The 19563-nt window shown below is 42.5% G+C and overlaps 1 protein-coding gene across 1 annotated transcript in view; it reads left to right on the top strand.

The window, feature by feature from the left end:
* Positions 1–19305, top strand: part of LOC102217541 (prospero homeobox protein 1-like) — a 32215-nt gene extending 12910 nt beyond the window's left edge. The window contains exons 6-7 of the mRNA XM_023329596.1: positions 5035–5229; positions 18304–19305. Coding sequence (XP_023185364.1) covers positions 5035–5229; positions 18304–18489 — 381 coding nt within the window. The 3' untranslated portion in view covers positions 18490–19305. The remainder of the gene's footprint in view (positions 1–5034; positions 5230–18303) is intronic.
* The last annotated feature ends 258 nt before the right edge of the window (positions 19306–19563 follow it).

The raw sequence follows: 19563 nt of genomic DNA, 5'->3' as shown, positions 1-19563 counted from the left end.
AACGGACCACCAAGAAACTGTCTCTGTGGCAACTGGCTTCAGCGAATATATAGCGCCACCTGCAGGCACAAGTCTAAACAGTTTGTGTCCAGTATGTGTGGGGTCTGTAGAGCTGTTAGCTGCCCTTCTCCTGACCTTTGACCCGTGCCAGTCAAGGGTGGAGGGACAGTCGCTGCTGATGTTTGTTGCAATCTGGACCTGGTCCTGTTCTGTCGATGTGATGATAATTAAGAAAAGAAGACACACATTGTCATTGTTCAGGAAATAAAGTCTCTTTTCACTCATGCAAATCAGTGTTTATACTAAACTTCAGTTTTAATTGAGTCATAATCCCAGTTAATCCATTTTATTTATGAGACACCTTGCATCTATTACTCTGCTTAATGAAAAAAAACCCAAAAAAACGTAAATGGTGGATAATCCTATTTGTGACAAGTGGGGCTTTTCTTTTTGAGGCTTTATTGAAGACAGGAGATAGCAGTCTGTGTCCCGTTTAATTGTCCCACTGCATTCATTATCAGAACTCTGAAATCCGGGTCAGTGTCTCTTTCCCGTTCCCTTTCTCACCCTCACTCCGATTCTGACCGGCACCCCCTCCTTCCCAGGGAACAATAAGTAGCATGTGTTAGAAAGGTTCACTGTAAGGGAATTAGGCCCTGAATGGCTCCACTAATTGGACTTGAATGGACTTCGTCTATGGGAAACTGGTTCTTAAAGATGAGCCTCTTATGTACAATGACCTCCTCGCTGAGTGTGGGAAGTGGGTTGATCTGACGACTGTTTCGGGCGCAGATACGTAAGCGTACGGACACACACACACACACACACGCGTACAAAAGGAATCCCAGACCTCTTGCCTTCTGACCAGTCACAGTGTTAGTGCGAGACGCCGCGGTTTGCTGATGTCTCGCCTTGAGAGAGTCAGTGAGAGTAATTAAGACCTCGTTAACACTGGAGGAGGATTAATTAGACGCTTTCTGGCTCAGGGAGCTCCTTCGAAGTCCCACGCAGCTGAGTGTTTACACTCGCACTAAGTTACAGGCATGCGGCGAGCGTGAAGCTGTGACGCGTTTATCACTCCTGCCTCAAGAGGCTGAAGTGACATCTCAACATATTCGCCTCAGTGGGAATCAATTAGGAGTCCATGCCGCCGTTTAGCCGTCCTGTCAATTAGTTGCACAATAAGTTACACAGCCAATTTGGCAGTGCCAGGAGGAGAACATGAAGCAGCTCGTCCATACAGATTCAACTGTACCCAATAATGCCTCCCTGTAATAGTTTTCTTAAAAGACGCATACCCTTATCATTTGTGTGGTTGTCAAATTTACCTTTTTGGCCACAATGGCTATGAGTATCTTTGGAGGACTCAAGCAAACACACATTCATGAGAACTGGAAACATGGGGGGTGTCCGCACCTCTGATACATTTCCTTCTCCGATGTCTTCAGACTGCCTGATCAGTCCAAATGTTCAGTGCCACTCAAACCCCTCTGCCAGGCGGGTTTTTTGCAAAGACTAAAGTTCTCAGTTGGAAAAAGTTTGGGAGTCAGTCTTGCCTCAAACAGAGGGTTTAGGCTATCATGAGTAACAGCTGAACGAGTTGGATACAAGTGAGGTTAGTTTTGTCTGTTGGGTGTCTGGGCAGAGACAGAGATCAGTGTACCGGTTGAGGCATCTAATCAGAATCCCTGCTGGCACCTGCTTTGAGACCCTCAGGACCTGAACTTGATTCCACGAGGTCTGGAATCGTTCTTGGGAGTTCCCAGAATGACTTAGAACCTGTTGCTGGGGGTGAGAGATGTCTGGGTTCACCTGTTACCCACACAGCCAAATCTCACAGAAGGGAAACGGTGGATACCACAGCCTCAAGCAGTGGTCCACATAGGACTGGTTTTTCTGAGATTTTTGTTGACTGAGCAAATTCACTGTCTGTTAGAAAACAAACAAACAAAAATAACTTGCTGACCTATGGTGTTTTTAGTTGAAGTGGGCATATTCTTAAAGGATGCAAGTGTCTGCCCTTCTGTTGTGGCCCCGGGGCAAATGACAACACCCACTGTCAACAGGAGAAAACGGGGAGTCAGGCCTCCCTGACACCATCTCTGACACGCTCCCTTTACTGCCACTTCATCGTAAACATAAAATGGCATTCCTCAAACTCAGCAATTTGCCTGCTCACCACTTCCATTATCTTTCTTTCTTTTGTCTGTTTTTTTTTTTTGTTTTGTTTTGTTTTGTTGCTGATTGGGGCTGGGTGTGTTAGTGGGAGAGCAGTGGGTCAGTTCGTGGTGCATGTTTGAGCAGAAACTCAAACATGCACCACGAGTTACTCATTGCAGGAGGTCAAAACATTTGACTTCTGAATGGCTTTTAGTTTTGTATCTCAGGACAACGAACGTTTTCAGCTTTTCATGCTTTTATTTATGGAGAATCTTATTAGAGTCACAACAACATCTGATTTAATCTCGGAATTAATGAGATGTTTTGGAACCGGATTGTGCAAAAGACTTTTGATGTCGTCTTTTGTCTACAAAAATCCGACTATATTGTTTCTATCCATAAAATGTTGCAGAAATTTAGTTTATCATTGAGCAGATGAAATAGAAGAAGCGACAAAACGTTTATTTTAATTTGTGTAGTTTGTGCGCTCTAGTTTATGATGTTGCTGGAACTTTAACAGTGGACTTAAACCGTTCCCTTTTCTCCTCCAGCCTCCTCAGATCCTTCACCTCAAATATTTTATTTGGAGTGAACATCACTGCGCTTTTATTTATTTATTTTTGCTTAATTAATGTGAGGTTGTTGGGGTTTTTTTCACTCGCAAAATCAATGTACTCTAATTAAAGTCTTCTTTATTTTTTATTCCAGCGTGAGAAGATGCTGTAGAAGTAAAATAGATATATTTTAAGGGTTTTTTTAAATCCATCTTTACCAAGTCAGGTGTTGTTTCTAAACAACTTGTAGGCCAGAAAAAGTGCCCAACCTCACAAACACTTTCCCCTCCAGTTGCCCCCCCTGCAGTTATGCTCCATTATGTCACCCCCATGTGACCACCAGCGACAAAATATCTCTTTCCCTCATCTCATGCCCTTTTTTCCTACCATTCATCCCTCTGTCTGTTATTCGTCCCGGCCCCCCGCAGTCCCCCCCATCCCTCATCCCTGTGAGACAATGTCTTGTAACAATACAGAGCTTAATCTCCGTGTCAAAGCAGTTTTTCCCCCTCAGCGAACACACACACACACACACACACACACACACGCACCCGCCCACAAGCAAGCACACACATGTACTTTCACTGTTTGTTTTTCTACACATTTTGCTTCCCCTTAAGGAGAGCTGACAAGCTAAAATGTTGTCAAACTCCTGCCCAGGAGTTAACAGTTGGTGTGAGCTCATTTAAATGATCAGAACCAAATCTTGACAAAATCTTTATTTTTTTTTCTTCTAAAAAATTTTTTCCTGTTTTTATCTGAGCAGTGGAGACAGTGGCAGTCTGTGGCATTAAAGTCGTCGGTCGTCGCAGTATAGTCTGTGTTCCTCCGTGTCTCTTCGTGGTAACGCTTTGTTTGACGGGTTGTGAATAAGACGGTCATGACACCGTCATAAACATGACATAACACATGTCATGAACATGAGTAAAGTCTTCATGAATATTTATGACTGCTGTCATAAAGTGCCATTCGGTAAATCATGACACTTTTAATACAAAGTTGACATTATTCAAAATGTCTTCGTTATGACAACTTGACATTAACCAAGAAATCGTGATCTGACACAAATTTGTTCTAAAAGTATTACGGATTAAACTTTAGCTTTAATAACATAAAGCTACATCATTTTTAAAGCTTAATCCGCAATATAATACGTTTTATAACAAAGCATAATGTGAAAGCAAACCGCAGCAAACAGAAAATAAAGTCTGCTTTAGGTCCAGGCAAAACGAGCGGACCAAAAGACTTTCCTGGTGTGAACACACCTTTGCTCATCTTTGATATAATGGACCTTATTTCTGCACTTAGTGATTAGTCATGTGGGAACATGAAGAAACCAACATGGGTTGGTCTGCTGCAGCCTTTAGAGTACCGTTCGTTTGAACTAAAGGGCCAAACACAACTCCTGAAAGTCTGTCACAGGACCATGCAGGGTTAGGTTTTAGGACAAACTGACTGAGCTTACAGTCGAGTTTTTGGACTGTGGGAGGAAGTACCAGAGAGAAGCTACACATCCCAGGGGAGAACATGGACCTGCATTTGGATAGACTTCAGATCGGGATTTGATGTTGGTATAGAAGAAAAATGTTGTGGCCCATGAATCTGAGGAGACTTATATGAACATTTCAAAAAACAATAAACTCTGTTACTCTTCAGTAAGACACATGGAAGCCATTTGAGACAATTGCTAGTCCTCCCAGAAGAGGAGAGAACATCCTAGAAAATTCACCGAACCAGACAATAGACAATCGAGATATTGCAAAAAAAAAAAAAAAAAAAACATAGCTCCATCTTAAACTCTACAGGTCTCATTTAGTATGTTAAATGTTAAACTTAATGTTTCATGCTTACTGTTAGGCATGGTGGTGGCCATCATGCTTCAGGTTGGCTCACAGTTGCTGTGGTGGAGGTATGGTGCCGGTGTTTGGCTCTTGTTACATCTTTCCCATATTTAGACTCAGAAAAATATGTAAGTAAAATATTTAGTTACAGGTATGAGCTGGGGTTTTTTTTTTTGTTCATACTGCAAAGCAAGAAAGTTATTTGCATAGAAAATCCACGTTGCCAGACAAAAAGCAAATTCCCAAGTTCATGCATTGCCATAATCAATGCAAGCGGCTCGTTTGCATGACAGCAAACGAGGACAAAAGCAAACATCGGGTTATGACATGATACATGATACAGCAGAATACACTGGATAGTTTTAGTTAAATTTGGTCCATAGGCATAAGACAGCCTACGGCTGGTGAGTGAGGTCCTAATTTCCTTGATGTATTTGATTTAAACCGTACACATTTTTCTTTTATTTTTCATCTCCCAGTTCAATCGGTGCATCACCTCCCAGCTGATCAAGTGGTTTAGCAACTTTAGAGAGTTCTACTACATCCAGATGGAGAAGTTTGCCCGTCAGGCCATCAATGAGGGCGTAACTGCAGTCGAAGACCTGACCGTGAGCCGGGATGCAGAACTCTTCAGGGCCCTCAACATGCACTACAACAAGGCCAACGACTTTGAGGTAAGACTGGATGTCATGCGCTTTGGTTTGGTCAGGAGAACTGATGGAAAGAAACGGCCTAACAGTCTTTTCCTCTATGGATAGTTCTAGTTAGCAGGAGTTTAGTAAGTTGCACCTCAACCATGTGGTAAATAGTAAATGGCCTTTACTTGTATCTCATTTTATCTAGACTAGAGGATTCCAAAGTGCTTCATTCACATGGTCTGTCAGAAGGCTGCCATGCTCAGGCACCACCAGGCCTCCTGTCCTGGCCTGGTGGTGCCGGGACAGGACCTGGCCCCTGGTCCTGTCCCGGCCAGGGCACAAGGGCAAGGCAGCCGAGTTTCTTCCCCAAGGACACAATGACCGACACCATTACAGGACAAACTCCCACCATCATCATTCCTGTTACCATGACTTCCAGCATAATTCTGGCTGGATTTTTGAACGCTCTTCTTGGAGGATGTTTGAGTTCCAATAAACTGGTTGGTTTCCTAAGACAGACCCAGCTTTTAGGGAAGGTCCAAAGGCTTTGGTCTAATATTACCTCAACACCTTAACATTCTTAGATCTGAAATCCTCACCTTTACCCCTTTCACATAAGGGCGACAGATTTCTACTTCAACTCAAATGGGTTCTCTAGCACAACTATGATCGTAAACTACTGTTGGAATACATCTGGATTAGCCTCCGCTTGTCCTGACCCCTCCACAAATTGTAGGGCTGTGCTTAAAAGCCACATCCTTGACAAGAAGCTAACCAATTAAATGGACTCAACTAAGAAAGATGAAATATGCAATGAAGTTTGTGGTACAATTGACCCATCCTGGAGAAGTGTGGTCCAGTGAACCATAAAAGACCTGTAATTAATGACATCCATGTCCATTTATAGTTGAGGAATGTATAGACATGTTGGAAATGTATTTTCCAACATGTCTCCCAGTATCTCAAGTAGTTTCTTTAAATGAATTTGAACACATCTTGCTCAAAACGGCCCTCCACCAAGTCAACTGTTCCCCTCGCAATTCTGCTGAGGTGTGGATGTTGTAATAAAGTGTGTGGGTGTGTGTGTGTGTGTGTGTTCAATGAGGCAAAAGAGAACGGCGCTCTCGGCGCGGGTGTCCTTGTCAAAGCGATTTGCAGAAGTCACATCCCCCCCTCACTTCTTCCCAGCCAATATTGGTGTAAAGGGACCTGAGGGCCCTTAAACTACGCAACGTAACATCAGCAGCATTTAGACGTCCATTAGCGCACGCCTTCCCGCTGACACATACACTTGTCTTTTTTGCTCAGCAAGATGGGTGTTGAAGCTTAAATGCGACAAAGAGGAAGATATGCAGACAAATTAGACACACACACACACACACATCGGAGCATCCTGTGTATGGGAAGACAAATAGGAAACGCTTTGCATGCTAAGAGTCAGGTAGCATTTCACAGGTGTGTATCGAAAGGCATGACCAGGAAACAGACACACACATGCAAATTGCTACCTTTGTTTGTTTTGACTGGTCAGCACGAAGGTTATTTTTAGGGCTTAAAGGGAATAAGTTCAAACAGAGGTCATACTTTATGGTTAAAAAGTCCTGCTTGGAGATTCCTTTAAGAAAGCTTCAAAAACTCGTCTGTGTGGTGAATCCTCTGCAGACAGGGCCTCAGGTTTGACTCATAATAAATGCTAACTAAAGACTGACTGAAAGGTGGAAAAATCAATACAAATACTTGCAGCTAACAGCCTCATTTTCAGAGCTGCAACATATAATTGTAATCAGTGGATGCTGAGAAGGACATCAGGAAAAGGTTGTGCGCGTCCCATAAACTGAAGGTACATTTACTTTGCCTTCCTCGACTTTGTCGCCTTCACCTCCCGTCTTCCTCCCATCCGTTCACCTTTAGGGAACATTACTGGCTAGGGACCGTCTTCCCCTCTCCTTGCCTCTCTCCATTTCTCTCTCTCTCTCTCTCTCTCTCTCTCTCCCTCTCTGTCAAACTCAGAGGCGTGAAACTGGAACCACAGCCGATTCAGCAAGTCTCCCGATGTACACACACACACATAAGTCTTCTCCTTTTGCCAAATTTAGCATCATCTAACTTCCACCTTGGTTTGTCCCCCATCATGACTCCCTCTCCCCCTTCTTTTCTCCATCTTCCAGCTGAACATGCCCTCTAAGCACAATTCCCTCCTTTGGTTCAATTTTGTTTTGTTTTGTTTTTCCTTCTCTCATCAAGAATCTTAAATTGAGTTTTCTTCAAGTCACATTTTTGGGTCACCACTGATGTTCATTCTAATAGCTAATAAAGTGAAAGCATCCTTTCTTCTGCTTTTTCGGATGTACGGTTCGGTTTTTCTCGATTCATCTAATTGCAAACTCCAAGTCACTGAAAGCTTGTCTATTCACAGATGTTTTTCTTAGAGCATTGGCAAGAAAATGTAGTTTGGGAAGCTGAAATACCTAGAAGCAACACTACTTGAAAACCAGCCTGGAGCACCATTAATTTCTTTTAGCACTGCATTGATGTACCATCAAAAGTGAAGCTAAGATGTTAGCCCTTAGAATGCTAACATTAAATAGGCCGTTTAGGATATTTTTAGAGGCTTTACTTCAGCAACTTTAAACTCTAACTTTAATCCAGATTCCTCATCCGATCCCATCGGTTGAGTCCGGTCGCCCTGTGAAGGAAGCTCATTTTCAGCTGCACAGTCTTATTCTCTGCATCTTATGATCATAACTGGTCTGAATGTCGACTGTCGGTGAAACTCCATCGCCTGCTCCACTGAGAGCCAGACACCAACATCAGTGAATTCTAAGAAGCTTTTTCATATATATAAAAAAGATCTGGGATGTGTTAAAATGGCCCAGTCAAAGTCTGACTGAGAATCTAAGGTAAGACCTGAAAGAGGATGTTCACATCGTTTGTCACCAAGACAAAATTTTGAATTTCTTAATTTTGAACTTAAAGCATAGTTTGGAATAGATTTCTTTGGCATTTGCAGATTCCCGGTGCTCTTAGTTTTGGTATTTGATGTTTAAACCCTTAACTGGCCGCGAAAAAGGCAGAGTATTCTGCATTCGTCCCATGGACGGGATGCCGCCAGTTGAGGGGTTAACACTGATCAGAAATGCACTTTGGAACATTTCCGTCTTCAATTCAGATGATTTCTTAGCAGTTGTCCATGTTAGTCAGATAAAACTCTTCCCTTTGGAATTGATAGTTTGCGAAAACTGATTTGAAAACCAAGTCTGTCATGAACCCTTCTGGTTTCAGAGGAAGAACACTTCAGCGGACTCACTTGGACGGCGTTTTGAATTCTTAATTCAGAGAGAGTCTGTGTGCTTTCCAAAGTTGGCGTAAACAGACCCGAGTAATTATAGCAGCATCATTAATTACCACCTCTTCAGCCGCATTCTTTCTACTCTTCTTTTTTATTTACCTCTGTCTTTCCATCTCTCTTTCCTTGCTGCTCCTCCTCTTCGCCATTCTCTGCTAATTGCCGCTCTTCCCACTAAATTAATGAGGAAAAGTGGGAATTGTCTCATCTTGCCAGGACAATCAGGGAAAGGAGTTGGTATCTCGTTGTGCCAAGAGGAAAAGAAATGTTTCCTCTTTTGATTCTCTGTTTGGTGTTTCCTAGCAGATTGCCTAGCGGTGCACCGTCAACCCGGAGGGGTTAGGAACGCCAGATTCCCATATGCCGTAAACACGGGGCGCCCCAATCCAGGCCACGGTATTCCGCTATGTGTGCCGGGTCAGCAGGGACAATGAGGCGTTTTTATGAAGCCTTCTAGAGGACGTTCTCATCTTTCCAGTTCAAGGATCCTCGCTGGCTCTGTCAGCACCAAATGACGGCACAGCTGCGCCTCGCACACACACAAACACACCCCCGCATACGTCGGATACACAACGCCAGTTGTGTTCAATCTGAAAGTGCAGATATCCTCTCCCTCGAAGGCCGGGTGTGGTTGCAACCAAAATCTGCCCTTTGACTTTGAGTTGCACACACACACACACACACACACACACCTGGAGGCCACAGAGTGGTCACACACTCACATTTCAGAGCTATCTGCTTTCATAAGCTTTGCTCTTCATGAAAGGCTGAACTTCTCATGTCTTTCTCCACCGATTTAGAGTCTTTGTAATCCTTTTGTTGCTTCTTATTCGTCCAGTCACTTATCTTCTTCCCACTTCCTGTTCATGGACGCTCCCTGAAAAGCAGGCTAAAACTCCACCCAGAGGAATCGAGTCTGAAAGTGGGAGTTTTTGTGTCAAACGAACGGATACGCTCAACGATGAAACAGTGGGACCACACTGTTTAGTCTGTTCCATGCTCTTAAGTTTGTCCTTTTTCTCCCTCTGCGTCTGCTGTCCTTTCAGTCATAACCTACCCAGAAGGCATGGCTGCAAAAGTGTGTGCACACTTGAAGCAACGGATCAGCCCTTTAAAAGAAGGTGAACCTCGAAGCCCATAAAGATTTGTCCTGCTTCGTTTCAGTCTGCACCCTTCGTCTTCATTTTCTGATCCCAGTTTATGCCTTCGTTGATCCATTTTGAACGTCACGTTTCCACTCTTCGAAATGAATTGTGTGAAAGGAAGCGGCTCCAGTTTTAAAAATCAAAGCAACACGTTTAGGATTTAAACTTTGTTGCCAGGAAAAAACAACTGTGGGTCAAAATAGGTGACGCACAGTGGGACAATCAGTAACAAGTAACAAGTCGACAAAGCAGAAACTGAGGGAAAAAAAGATATAAACCACAAATTTCTGAGAAAAAATAAATACATTTTAAAAAATTATATATGTATATATATATAAATATGTTATACCTGAGCTTTTTCAGAGGAGGGGGAAACTCGCTGCTGATTAATTTATTGGCCATGTCTTCTTCGTGCAGAATATTTAAGATTGAAATGTCAAACCATGAAAAGGATTTTATAAAATCTCTAAATATGTCATTTTAGCTGAAAAATACTGCCAGGTTTACCAAAAGCTAATTATTTGTTATTAAGTCACATTAACAAATGACAACGAACTATTTGTTAGTTGTTAGGTTGAAGTAGTTGTCATTTGGTTAGCAGTTGTTTTTTTATGTAGTTGGGCAATTAAAGAATTGTTAGTAGTTAATTAAATATTCTGATATGTTGCTATTTACCAAGGTGTGTAGTTAGAGCTTTGTAATTTGTCTATTTGTTAGAAACAATAACATAGAAACTTAACATGTCTACGTACCTTTCAGCTTCATATCTGAATTGCATAAAAAAGTAATTAAAATGGTGTCATTTGCTACGTTTTGGAGCTGATTGTGAGTTTGGATGCACAAACATTTACTTCTAAGTACAGAAAAAACAACACTTGATTAGTAAAAGTTAAAGTCGGAGGACCTTTTAAACATTTAGTTACTAAAACAGCCTGATATTAGTAAGTGGACACTTTGAAGACGTTTGAAGAAATGTCCATATATTCCGACCTGTTTTCCAATAAACACCGGCCTATAATTCCCATCAATACCCCCTTGACTCTGCCGTCAGTCAATAAAGTGAAGAATGCTAAATGAGTGCTGTGTTTCCTCTCAGCTTGGGCATGCTGCGGACAATGCCACCTGTCAGTTTCTGTCACTATAACCATAGCTATCTGCTTGCAGCGTGTGTGTATTCCAGCTGAGAAGGCGACGGCATCATCTTTGTCACCGAGCCTGATTGGAGTCACGCGGGGGGAGTGCGCTGGTGTTGCGCTCGCAGTGATTCCCTTTTCCCTGCCCCAGCTGTCTCCTTAGCTTCAACAATAGGGCTGCTAACAAAGAGCCGGCCTTCAGCCTCCATCATGTGATGCTAGCGCTTCTGCAGCATCTCGGTCAGATGACCCGGCCCATTGTCCTCCACGGGTGACACACAGGAGCGCTCACAGAAGGAAGCAAAGAGGGCAAACCCAAGGAAGCGCGGCACGCGTCAATGGAGTCCCGCGGAGAGACACGGAGACGCACCAAGGTCGCCGAGGGGGGACAGACAGACAGAGACACAATCTGAGGACGCAGACCCTTCCTTCTGTCACATGCAGTCGGAACAAAGACAGTGTAGAGGGCCAGCCCTGGTGACAGTGAGATCAGTGACCGGCTGACGACACGTCAGCTGAGAAAGGAAACATATTGCTCGTGTCCTGGAGGAGCCGCTCGTTCTCTTCCTACAGATAAAATGTTTTCAAATCCATTTAAACAGCTGATCACTGTCACTCAGGTTTCCTCTCCTTTACTGTGGGACGGCTGCTGGCCGCCTGCTGCACGTGTGAAATAACAGATAGCTGTGGCCTCTCTTCTGGCCCGTACAGCATGTGGAGCTGATGATGTACGGGCCTTTATTCACTTTACAAGCATTCAGAATGGAATGTGTTGAAGGTTTCAGACTTTAAATGTCCTCTAGACTTCCTGAAAGAACAGGAAGGAAGGAAGAATGGAGAAGAAAAAAGGATGCAAGAAGAAGGATTTAAAGGAAAGAACCAGTCAGTGAAGGAAAGAAGGAAAGAAAAAAGGAAGGAACGAAGGAATTAAGGAGGAAAGGGAATGAAGGAAGTGTCAGCGAATAAAAAAAAAGTAAAAAAGGTAGACTGGATTTGGGAAAAGCATTAAGGAAGGAAAGAAAGAAACAAGAAAGGAAGGATTAAAAATTCAACAGTTTGAACAGATATTTGGGTTTTTCCAATTTCCTCCAAACCTGAATAATATTTCAGTCATATTCCATATGTTCTATCATTTTCCTGTATGTTGTGGTTTGTATAAACTAGTTCTATGGCCACAAAGAAATTAATTCAGAACACACTGATGAAAGAGATTCTTTGGGGTTTAGTGGGAAGCATATCGGAGTGGACGTCTCCAACCACATGCAGGCAAAAGTAAATGACAAAACTAAATGCTGGTTTGGATTTACTTGGTGTGACACTAGAAATTCCAGCTCGGAACGCGCTTCCTGGTTTCCTCCGCTTGTTTTTGTGTATTTTCCTGCCAGGTTGAGTGTGACTAAAGCCAGGTCTGATAGCAGCGAGAGCAGAAGAGAGATAGGGAGAGGAAAAAGGAAACAGATGCCTGAGTGTTGGCGCAAAATTGACACGTTCACTTTAGTCCCAAACACACACACCCACACACACACATCCAGCGTTTGACAGTCCACAAAGGGGCAGCACATGAAAGAGTTCCAGTATTGTCTCCGCGATGGAGAAATACTCAGCTGACCAACAGCAGAGCAGACCTCAAGGCCACAGAGCCAATGAATGAGGGAAGAGAAGGAAAGAACAGGCTGACGGCGCATCATCAAAAATGAAAACATGTGAGAAGATGCTAGAAACTGACAGGAAGTTATAGCTGATCCAAACATACAGAGCTTCCTGTTTAATGTCATGAAGAAGGAGAGAGAGGATGAGCGGAACGAGATCATGAATCAAGATGGAGGATTATCTCATGCAGTTTTGCTATGAATGTTTAATGTCGGAATTCCACACTTTTCAGAATCAATATCCAAAGCTGTTGATTCCTCTGACGCAAATTCGGCAGAATAAATACCAAAATTCAGCTAACGTGCTAATAGCAGAATAGCTCATTTTTTGGTTTGGTGTACTTGCTGTAGCGCTTTAGCTAATGCTAATGTTGGTGTTGCACTTTGACTTTACATCACTGTGCTGGTGTAGCGCTTTCATGTTAGCGTAATGTTTATGATTAATTGATTAACCCTAACCTGGTTAGTTAGCAGTCCACTAACGTTTTAGCTAGCAGTCCAAATACCAAACCTCACTAAGACAATTCAGGTAGATGTTTGCGTAAATGTGAGCACAATAAGAATACTAGGATGGAGAACAAAAAAAAAAAAAAAAAAGTGACAGGAACGTCTTCTCCAAACTATAGTGCCATTTTTTTTTTTTATCTCCGTTCTCGATTCTTTTGTTCACATCTCCTGAAATGAAACGCACTGAGTTTGTCTCAAGCAGACGGAACACCTCGGCTGTGAAAACGCACCAAGTCTCCGATTGTTGGTTTCTCTGTGACAAACAATTTCCACGACTCTGTGAACGTGAGCTTTGATAATGAAGTAACCTACTTATGAAGGACTATTCTTTATCCTAAAATATTTTTAGTCCAACCGTGGCCCTTTGTGCTTGTGACCTGCTTTGTCTGAAATAAATAAATAAATATATAAATCTCTCCTAAATCAGCGAAGCAGACGTCACTGTTGCCAAGTGCAACATTGTTCAGTTTCTGTTTTTTTTTTTCCCCCCCGTTTGCTTTGTGACTCTTCAGGTGGCGCTTTTTCACCCCACTGCCATTGTTACCATTCAGATGGACAACAGTTATTTCTGAAATTGCTTTTATAAATAAAATAAAATAAAATAAAAAACTGATTGGATGATAAAATTTCCAACATAAGGCTCATAAAGCACAAAACAGACGTCTCAGTGGGCTTCTTTGATGGGCAGCGATTTAAAGGCTCTTGTGTGTGTGCGTGTGTGTGTGTGTGTGTTTGTGTGAAGACAGAGTAATTGAGCCTCCCCTCATCCAATATTTACCCAGCAAACCAGAGCAATCATGCGAATTATGTTTACTGGAAACAAAGTGTCTTTCTTCCTCTTTACCTTCCTTTTTCCTCCCTACTTTCCCAATTCCTCCCTTCTTCTGTCTCTCTCCTGGCAACTGGACATTATATCAAGATCCTGGCCAGGAGTTAATCACACACACACCAACACACACACACCCACACCCACACATAGAGGGAAAACAGGCCCATCTGTATTGATGATGGCCTAATTTAGATCTCTTTATTGGACTGATTTACAACGGTTGGACAAATCTGGGCATCTGGAATCCAAATGAGGGTGTGTGTGCTTTTGTGTGGATATGTGCGTGTGTGTGTGTGTGTGTGTGTGTGTGTGTGTGCGTGTGTGTGTGTGTGTGTGCTGACACCCAACCTGGACACTCAATATCCTGCTTGCTTAACCTCATCCCTCCAGCTTGTGTTTCCCTCCGTCTCCGTGCGAGTCAGCGTTGTCCTTTCGGTCTTCTTGCTTCAGCACTTTGAAACGCATCGTCCTGTTGGGTCGGGAAAATGTCGACCAGACCGAGCTGCGGTCCAAACGCACCGACGGCGGCGGCGCAAGGTCGCCGCTGTTCGTCTACTGAACATCCACTTGGGTCGAAATAAAATGAAGGAGATCTAGAAAAATGCCCGTGAGGGAATGAAAGTGAACAAAAGACGCGGTTTGCCTGAAGCGCTGGAGGATGCTGAATGGTGTGGCAGGAGAGAAAGGTTGTCTCAAAGGCATCTTCAAGATCAAGCTCAGGTTTTGACTTTTATTTGTCCCAGTGGGCAGTTTCACGGCAACCATTAACAGCATCTCCCCTTTGGGGCTTTTTCCGTAAGCTGCCGCCTTTTACCGATTACAGGAGTATTTTTGTGGTACTTAATGGTCAAACTTTGTTTTCGTTTTTACCATTTTCTGGACATTTCTTGCATGGATGTTTTCAGCTCCAAATGATGGTTTTTGATTGGCTACAAAGGGAAGAGCTGCCACAGCTCCAAACTGTGTACGCTTATGGGTCCCATAAGATTGATCCCTTGGTTGGTTGACTACTTAGTGGACCTGGACTCTCAGTAGGCTTCTCCTATCAAAGCTGAATACAGCCAAACCAAGGGCTTGGCTAAGGATCCCATTTCTTCTCTGAGATGACCCGCATCCGGAATATGGGTTACTGGCATGGTGCCATTTTGTAGCCCATTAACAGCCTCCTATGGGGCCCCATGTTTTACCCACATAAAAATGGTTTTCTATGGCTTTCCTTTCATAGAAAACTAAAAAATTTTAACTGAAATCATTTGATAACTAGGATGAATTGGATGTTTTTGCCTCAACATAACATTTGTTGAAAATTGAATTGAGCTTTAATTTTAAAGAAATAAATAAAGCTTCAAAATCAATAATTTCTTTTAATATTAATTGAAATAGACCTTCCGTCATGCAGAGACAGTGAAAAGTTAAAAGCCTCAAGAATTGGACATTAGTGCACATAAAAGCAATTTAGATGTTCACTTTGAATTGAGAAACCAATTTGAAGTAGGTGATGTAAATCAGACCATCATCAGCAAAGAGGATTATTGGGATGAGCACTTTCAGCCAACGATTTGCAAAAGGAGGTGTTTGGTTTGGTTACACCATCATCATCGTCATTTGGATACAGTTTTATACCTCCCGTTCTTAATCAGGGACTTTAAATTCCTGTCTTGAGTATTTTGAAATATATTTCAAGAATTCTTTAGAAATGGACAATGCAGGAATATTATGGGTGCACTGATTCCAGTTTTCTGGCTTCAGTGCAGTTTTCTGCACTGAAGCCAGAAAATTCTCGATTGTTGAAAATTCTGACTTTGACTGGTACCATTTTTTGTTTGTTTTGTCTCAATAGTCACTAAATATAGTGACAAAGTTGCTAAATTGACAACTATTGTTAGCTATTGTTAGCCGCGTACATTCAGACGTGACCTGGTGGGTGGGTCTGCCAATCAGCCTTGTCTGACGGCAGAGCAGAAGAGGACAGTGACTGATTGTTAGACAAGATCAGTAGCAAAGATCCATACCAGCCAAAATTAAGGGGCTGATTTATCATTGAATCGAATACAATGCATTCAGTAGGGGTGACTGAATGCATTGTATCTTTTCAATTATTCTTGGATTACTTGGATGACTTTATAAAAGTTTAGCATAATAATCCAAAACCTCCAGCAGCTGAAAACTGAGTGTTTTCAGTGACAACCTTATAAAGATTATGAGGTTATCACTGCAAACACTTCCAGAGAACTCAAATCTAAAAAAAAAAAAAAACACTTCAAGGAGACAGCAAACCTCAAGCCAGCACTGTAGATATCATCTAAAAGTTGTGTCCAGAGCGTGTGTGTTGTGTGTTTGTACGGGAGCGTCTGCAGTGAGACAATGACAGAGAGCCTCATTGAAATAACAGTGGTCTCGGGGGGGGCAGCTAAAAAGAGAGGAAGGGTAGGTTGGGGTAGAGGGAGTATATGAGAGTCCAGGGAATCATTTAACTGGTGTGTGTGCGCGCGGAGTGATTCATCCGTTCTGGTGGCGACTAACCTTGGCATGTCCTGCCACGCGTGACGGGGTTACACTCCACTGTCCTCTACATGTGTGTGTAGGAGTTTGTCGGGTGTATAGGTCATTGTATTTAGTCTGGTAAAGTCAGCAGTGTGTGTGTGTGTGTGTGTGTGTGTGTGTGTGTGTGTGTGTGTGTGTGTGTGTGTGTGCATTAGTATGCAAAAAAAAATTTAAAAAGAGCAGCAGAAGAAAAAGGAAATCATGGTCAGGTTGTTTGGTGCCTTTGGATGATCTTGCCCTTGGGAGAGAACGACGTGTGTGTGCTATTGTCCTCCTGTAAAACACACTGTTAAAACACGCCAACACACCCCAGACAGATGTTCACCTGCCCGTGGCCGCTAGCTGCGCCTCATGGTGGTGGCTCCTTCTGCCTGTGTGTGCAGAAGAAGCTCTGGCAACGGCCACGACGACAGGCCCAGAAGGAAGTGTGTCTTAGGGAAGTTCTGAAGAAGAATAGTAGTGAACACACACACCTCTTCTGCCGGGCCGTTTTCAGTCACGGCCCAGCAGTCCGACTAAAAGCAAACAATCACAACGTTTTTAACTCTTAATTCTTTTGCTATGAATTTGCTTGTTTATTTATTCACATGTTGCCTTTCAGTGGACCCATCTGAGCAGCGATGGGAGGAGAGACGATTTTCACCGACGGACAGATTTTCTTCAGCCTGTCAGTCGCTCATCTCTTGAGGGCTGCTGCCATAACCTTCATACACTTTGTATGAAACCATCTATTCACAAAATACCAAGAAATGAAAGAAGACATTCGCACCACAACATTTCCTTTTATGCTCAAGTGTTTTGCAGGAAAACAGATCTCTACTTTGGGTCCCTGTGGGTTCTGGTTATTCCTGCGTATCCAAAGATTTGGACAGGTCCTCCCGGCTGGTTATGATTGATTTATAATAACACAAAAGTCTGTCAAGAAAAGCTTTCCTTTTTTTGTTTTGGAAACAACCAAACTTGATGTTGGACAGTCCTCACCTCATGCCTCGCAGGTTTACTTTAATGACATTGTAGCGGAGCAGAATAGAATAGAATTCAACTTTATTGTCATTGCACTGTCACAAGTACAAGCAACGAGATGTAGTTTGCATCTATCCAGAAGTGCTCTACGAGATATAAATATTTATTTACGGATGTACAAGACTATGTATGTATGGACCATAAGGGGTTATAGCAAAGAGATATAGATATTGTGTATAAATATAGATATGGGAGCTGAATGCACAGATTATACAGATTATACAAGAATGTTAGGGAACGGATTATATATGTATATAATATAATACAAGATAAATAATGGCAGATAAAATTTACAGGTTGTATAAAATTTACAGGTTGTAAAGCAGTTGGTCCTTCTGTCAAAAAAAAAATTTCACATATGAAAATCTGTTTTCTTGATTACAGTCACAGAGGCAAGTGATGTTACTTACAAGAAAACACATTTCCCATCTAATTAAACATCATCTTTAGCTTTGGCGTAGACTTTTTGGAAGCGGTTAGTATTCGAGATAAACGTTCGATTCAATTTCTTCTTCAATGCAAAAGTAAATGTTGCAGCTCGTTGTCAAAGTTTCTGCAGTGGAAACCACAAAACTGTGGATCGGTTTTGTGGAGCAAAGCTCCAAATAACTCATGAAAAACTTGCCTGTTGGTTTTTTTTTTTTTTTTTTTTAAACATGTCTAAAATATGCAAATATGGGCTCAGTGACACCAGAACTGGCATTTACTATTTTGTCATTGTCGAAATCTAAAATGTAACTTTCTCAAATTTTTTCAAGAATTGTCATCTGTGTCCACATGACACTGATAAAATGTGGAGGTGTGATTTTAAGATGTAAACCACAAACGGCTTCAGCGGTGTACATACTGTACTTCTTGCACCTTTTTCATTCTGCGTCTAACAGGTGTGACATTGCCTGCGTATTCACACACACACTCCTACGCTTTCTGCCAGGTTCCCGATCGATTCCTGGAGGTGGCCCAGGTGACGCTCCGGGAGTTCTTCAACGCCATTGTAGCCGGGAAGGACGCCGACCCATCGTGGAAGAAGGCCATCTACAAAGTGATCTGCAAACTGGACAGTGACGTTCCCGAGGTCTTCAAGTCCCCCAATTGTCTCCAGGAACTCCTCCATGACTGACTAGGACGAGCGAGGAAGCCGGGCTCGAGGAACAAACCGGCCAGGACCATCAGGAGACTGCAGAACTAAACGTAGAGCGCGGTTCTATTCGCAGGAGGTTCTGAAGACAACACTTAATCTCTATAAGATTTTATATGAAGAGTTGCTCCTCTTGAATGACAGGAAAAGGGCTCGAGCTCAACTTTAGATATTTATGTCTGGACTTTTAGAGATTAAAAGCAAAAACGTGAGCAACTGAGGATCCTCCTTGCACTTAAAGAAAAGGGTTCGTTTGAACTTCCTCCTCATCCTTAAAGAAAAGAAAAAGATAAAAAAGGATGATGGACAGGAGCGAACTAATAACAAAGATGATAATATATAAATATATATATAAAAATCTTCTTATTGTGGATGTTTTTGAGTTACAAGGATGATTTTGAAGAAAAAAAAAAAAGTGTCGTTTGTGTATTTTCTCCTCCTTTGTATATGTCCCCATCCGTGGTGCACACATAGGAAAGCACAGTAGCATCCTGACCACAGAACGCTGCTCATCTGTGTATGTTAGAGCATCAGAGTTCACCTGCAGACACGTAAATCTCAATAGTAATACTCCTGCCCAAAACTTTGTGTCAGTCCATCACATAAAATCGCATTAAAATAAAAGTTTTTTTCATGACCGAGCGTGACAAAACGTGGACTTCCAGGGGTGTGAATACTTTCTCATTACATTAGAGCACAGGTGTCGAACTCCAGTCCTTAATGGCCGCTGTCCTGCAGTTTTAAATGTGCCACAGGTACAAAACACTGGAATGAAGTGGCTTAATGACCTCCTCCTTGTGTAGATCAGTTCTCCAGAGTCTTAATGACCTAATTATTCTATTCAGGTGGTGCAGCAGAGGCACATCTAAAAGTTGCAGGACAGCGGCCTTTGAGGACTGGAGTCTGACACCCCTGCATTAGAGCGTCTGTTTTTAGAGATCACTAAAATAATTTATTTCTTGAACTTCAGTTGTGGGTTTGATTACTTTCTGATTTGTGAACCATTGCTAAATGTGGATGACCTTTATAAACGAGACAAGAGAAAGCCCAGCTGAC

The sequence above is a fragment of the Xiphophorus maculatus genome, chromosome 24 (genome assembly GCF_002775205.1).
Source record: "Xiphophorus maculatus strain JP 163 A chromosome 24, X_maculatus-5.0-male, whole genome shotgun sequence".
NCBI lineage: Eukaryota > Metazoa > Chordata > Actinopteri > Cyprinodontiformes > Poeciliidae > Xiphophorus > Xiphophorus maculatus.
The sequence above is the reverse complement of the archived record's forward strand: the minus strand, read 5'-3'. Positions and strand labels throughout refer to the sequence as shown.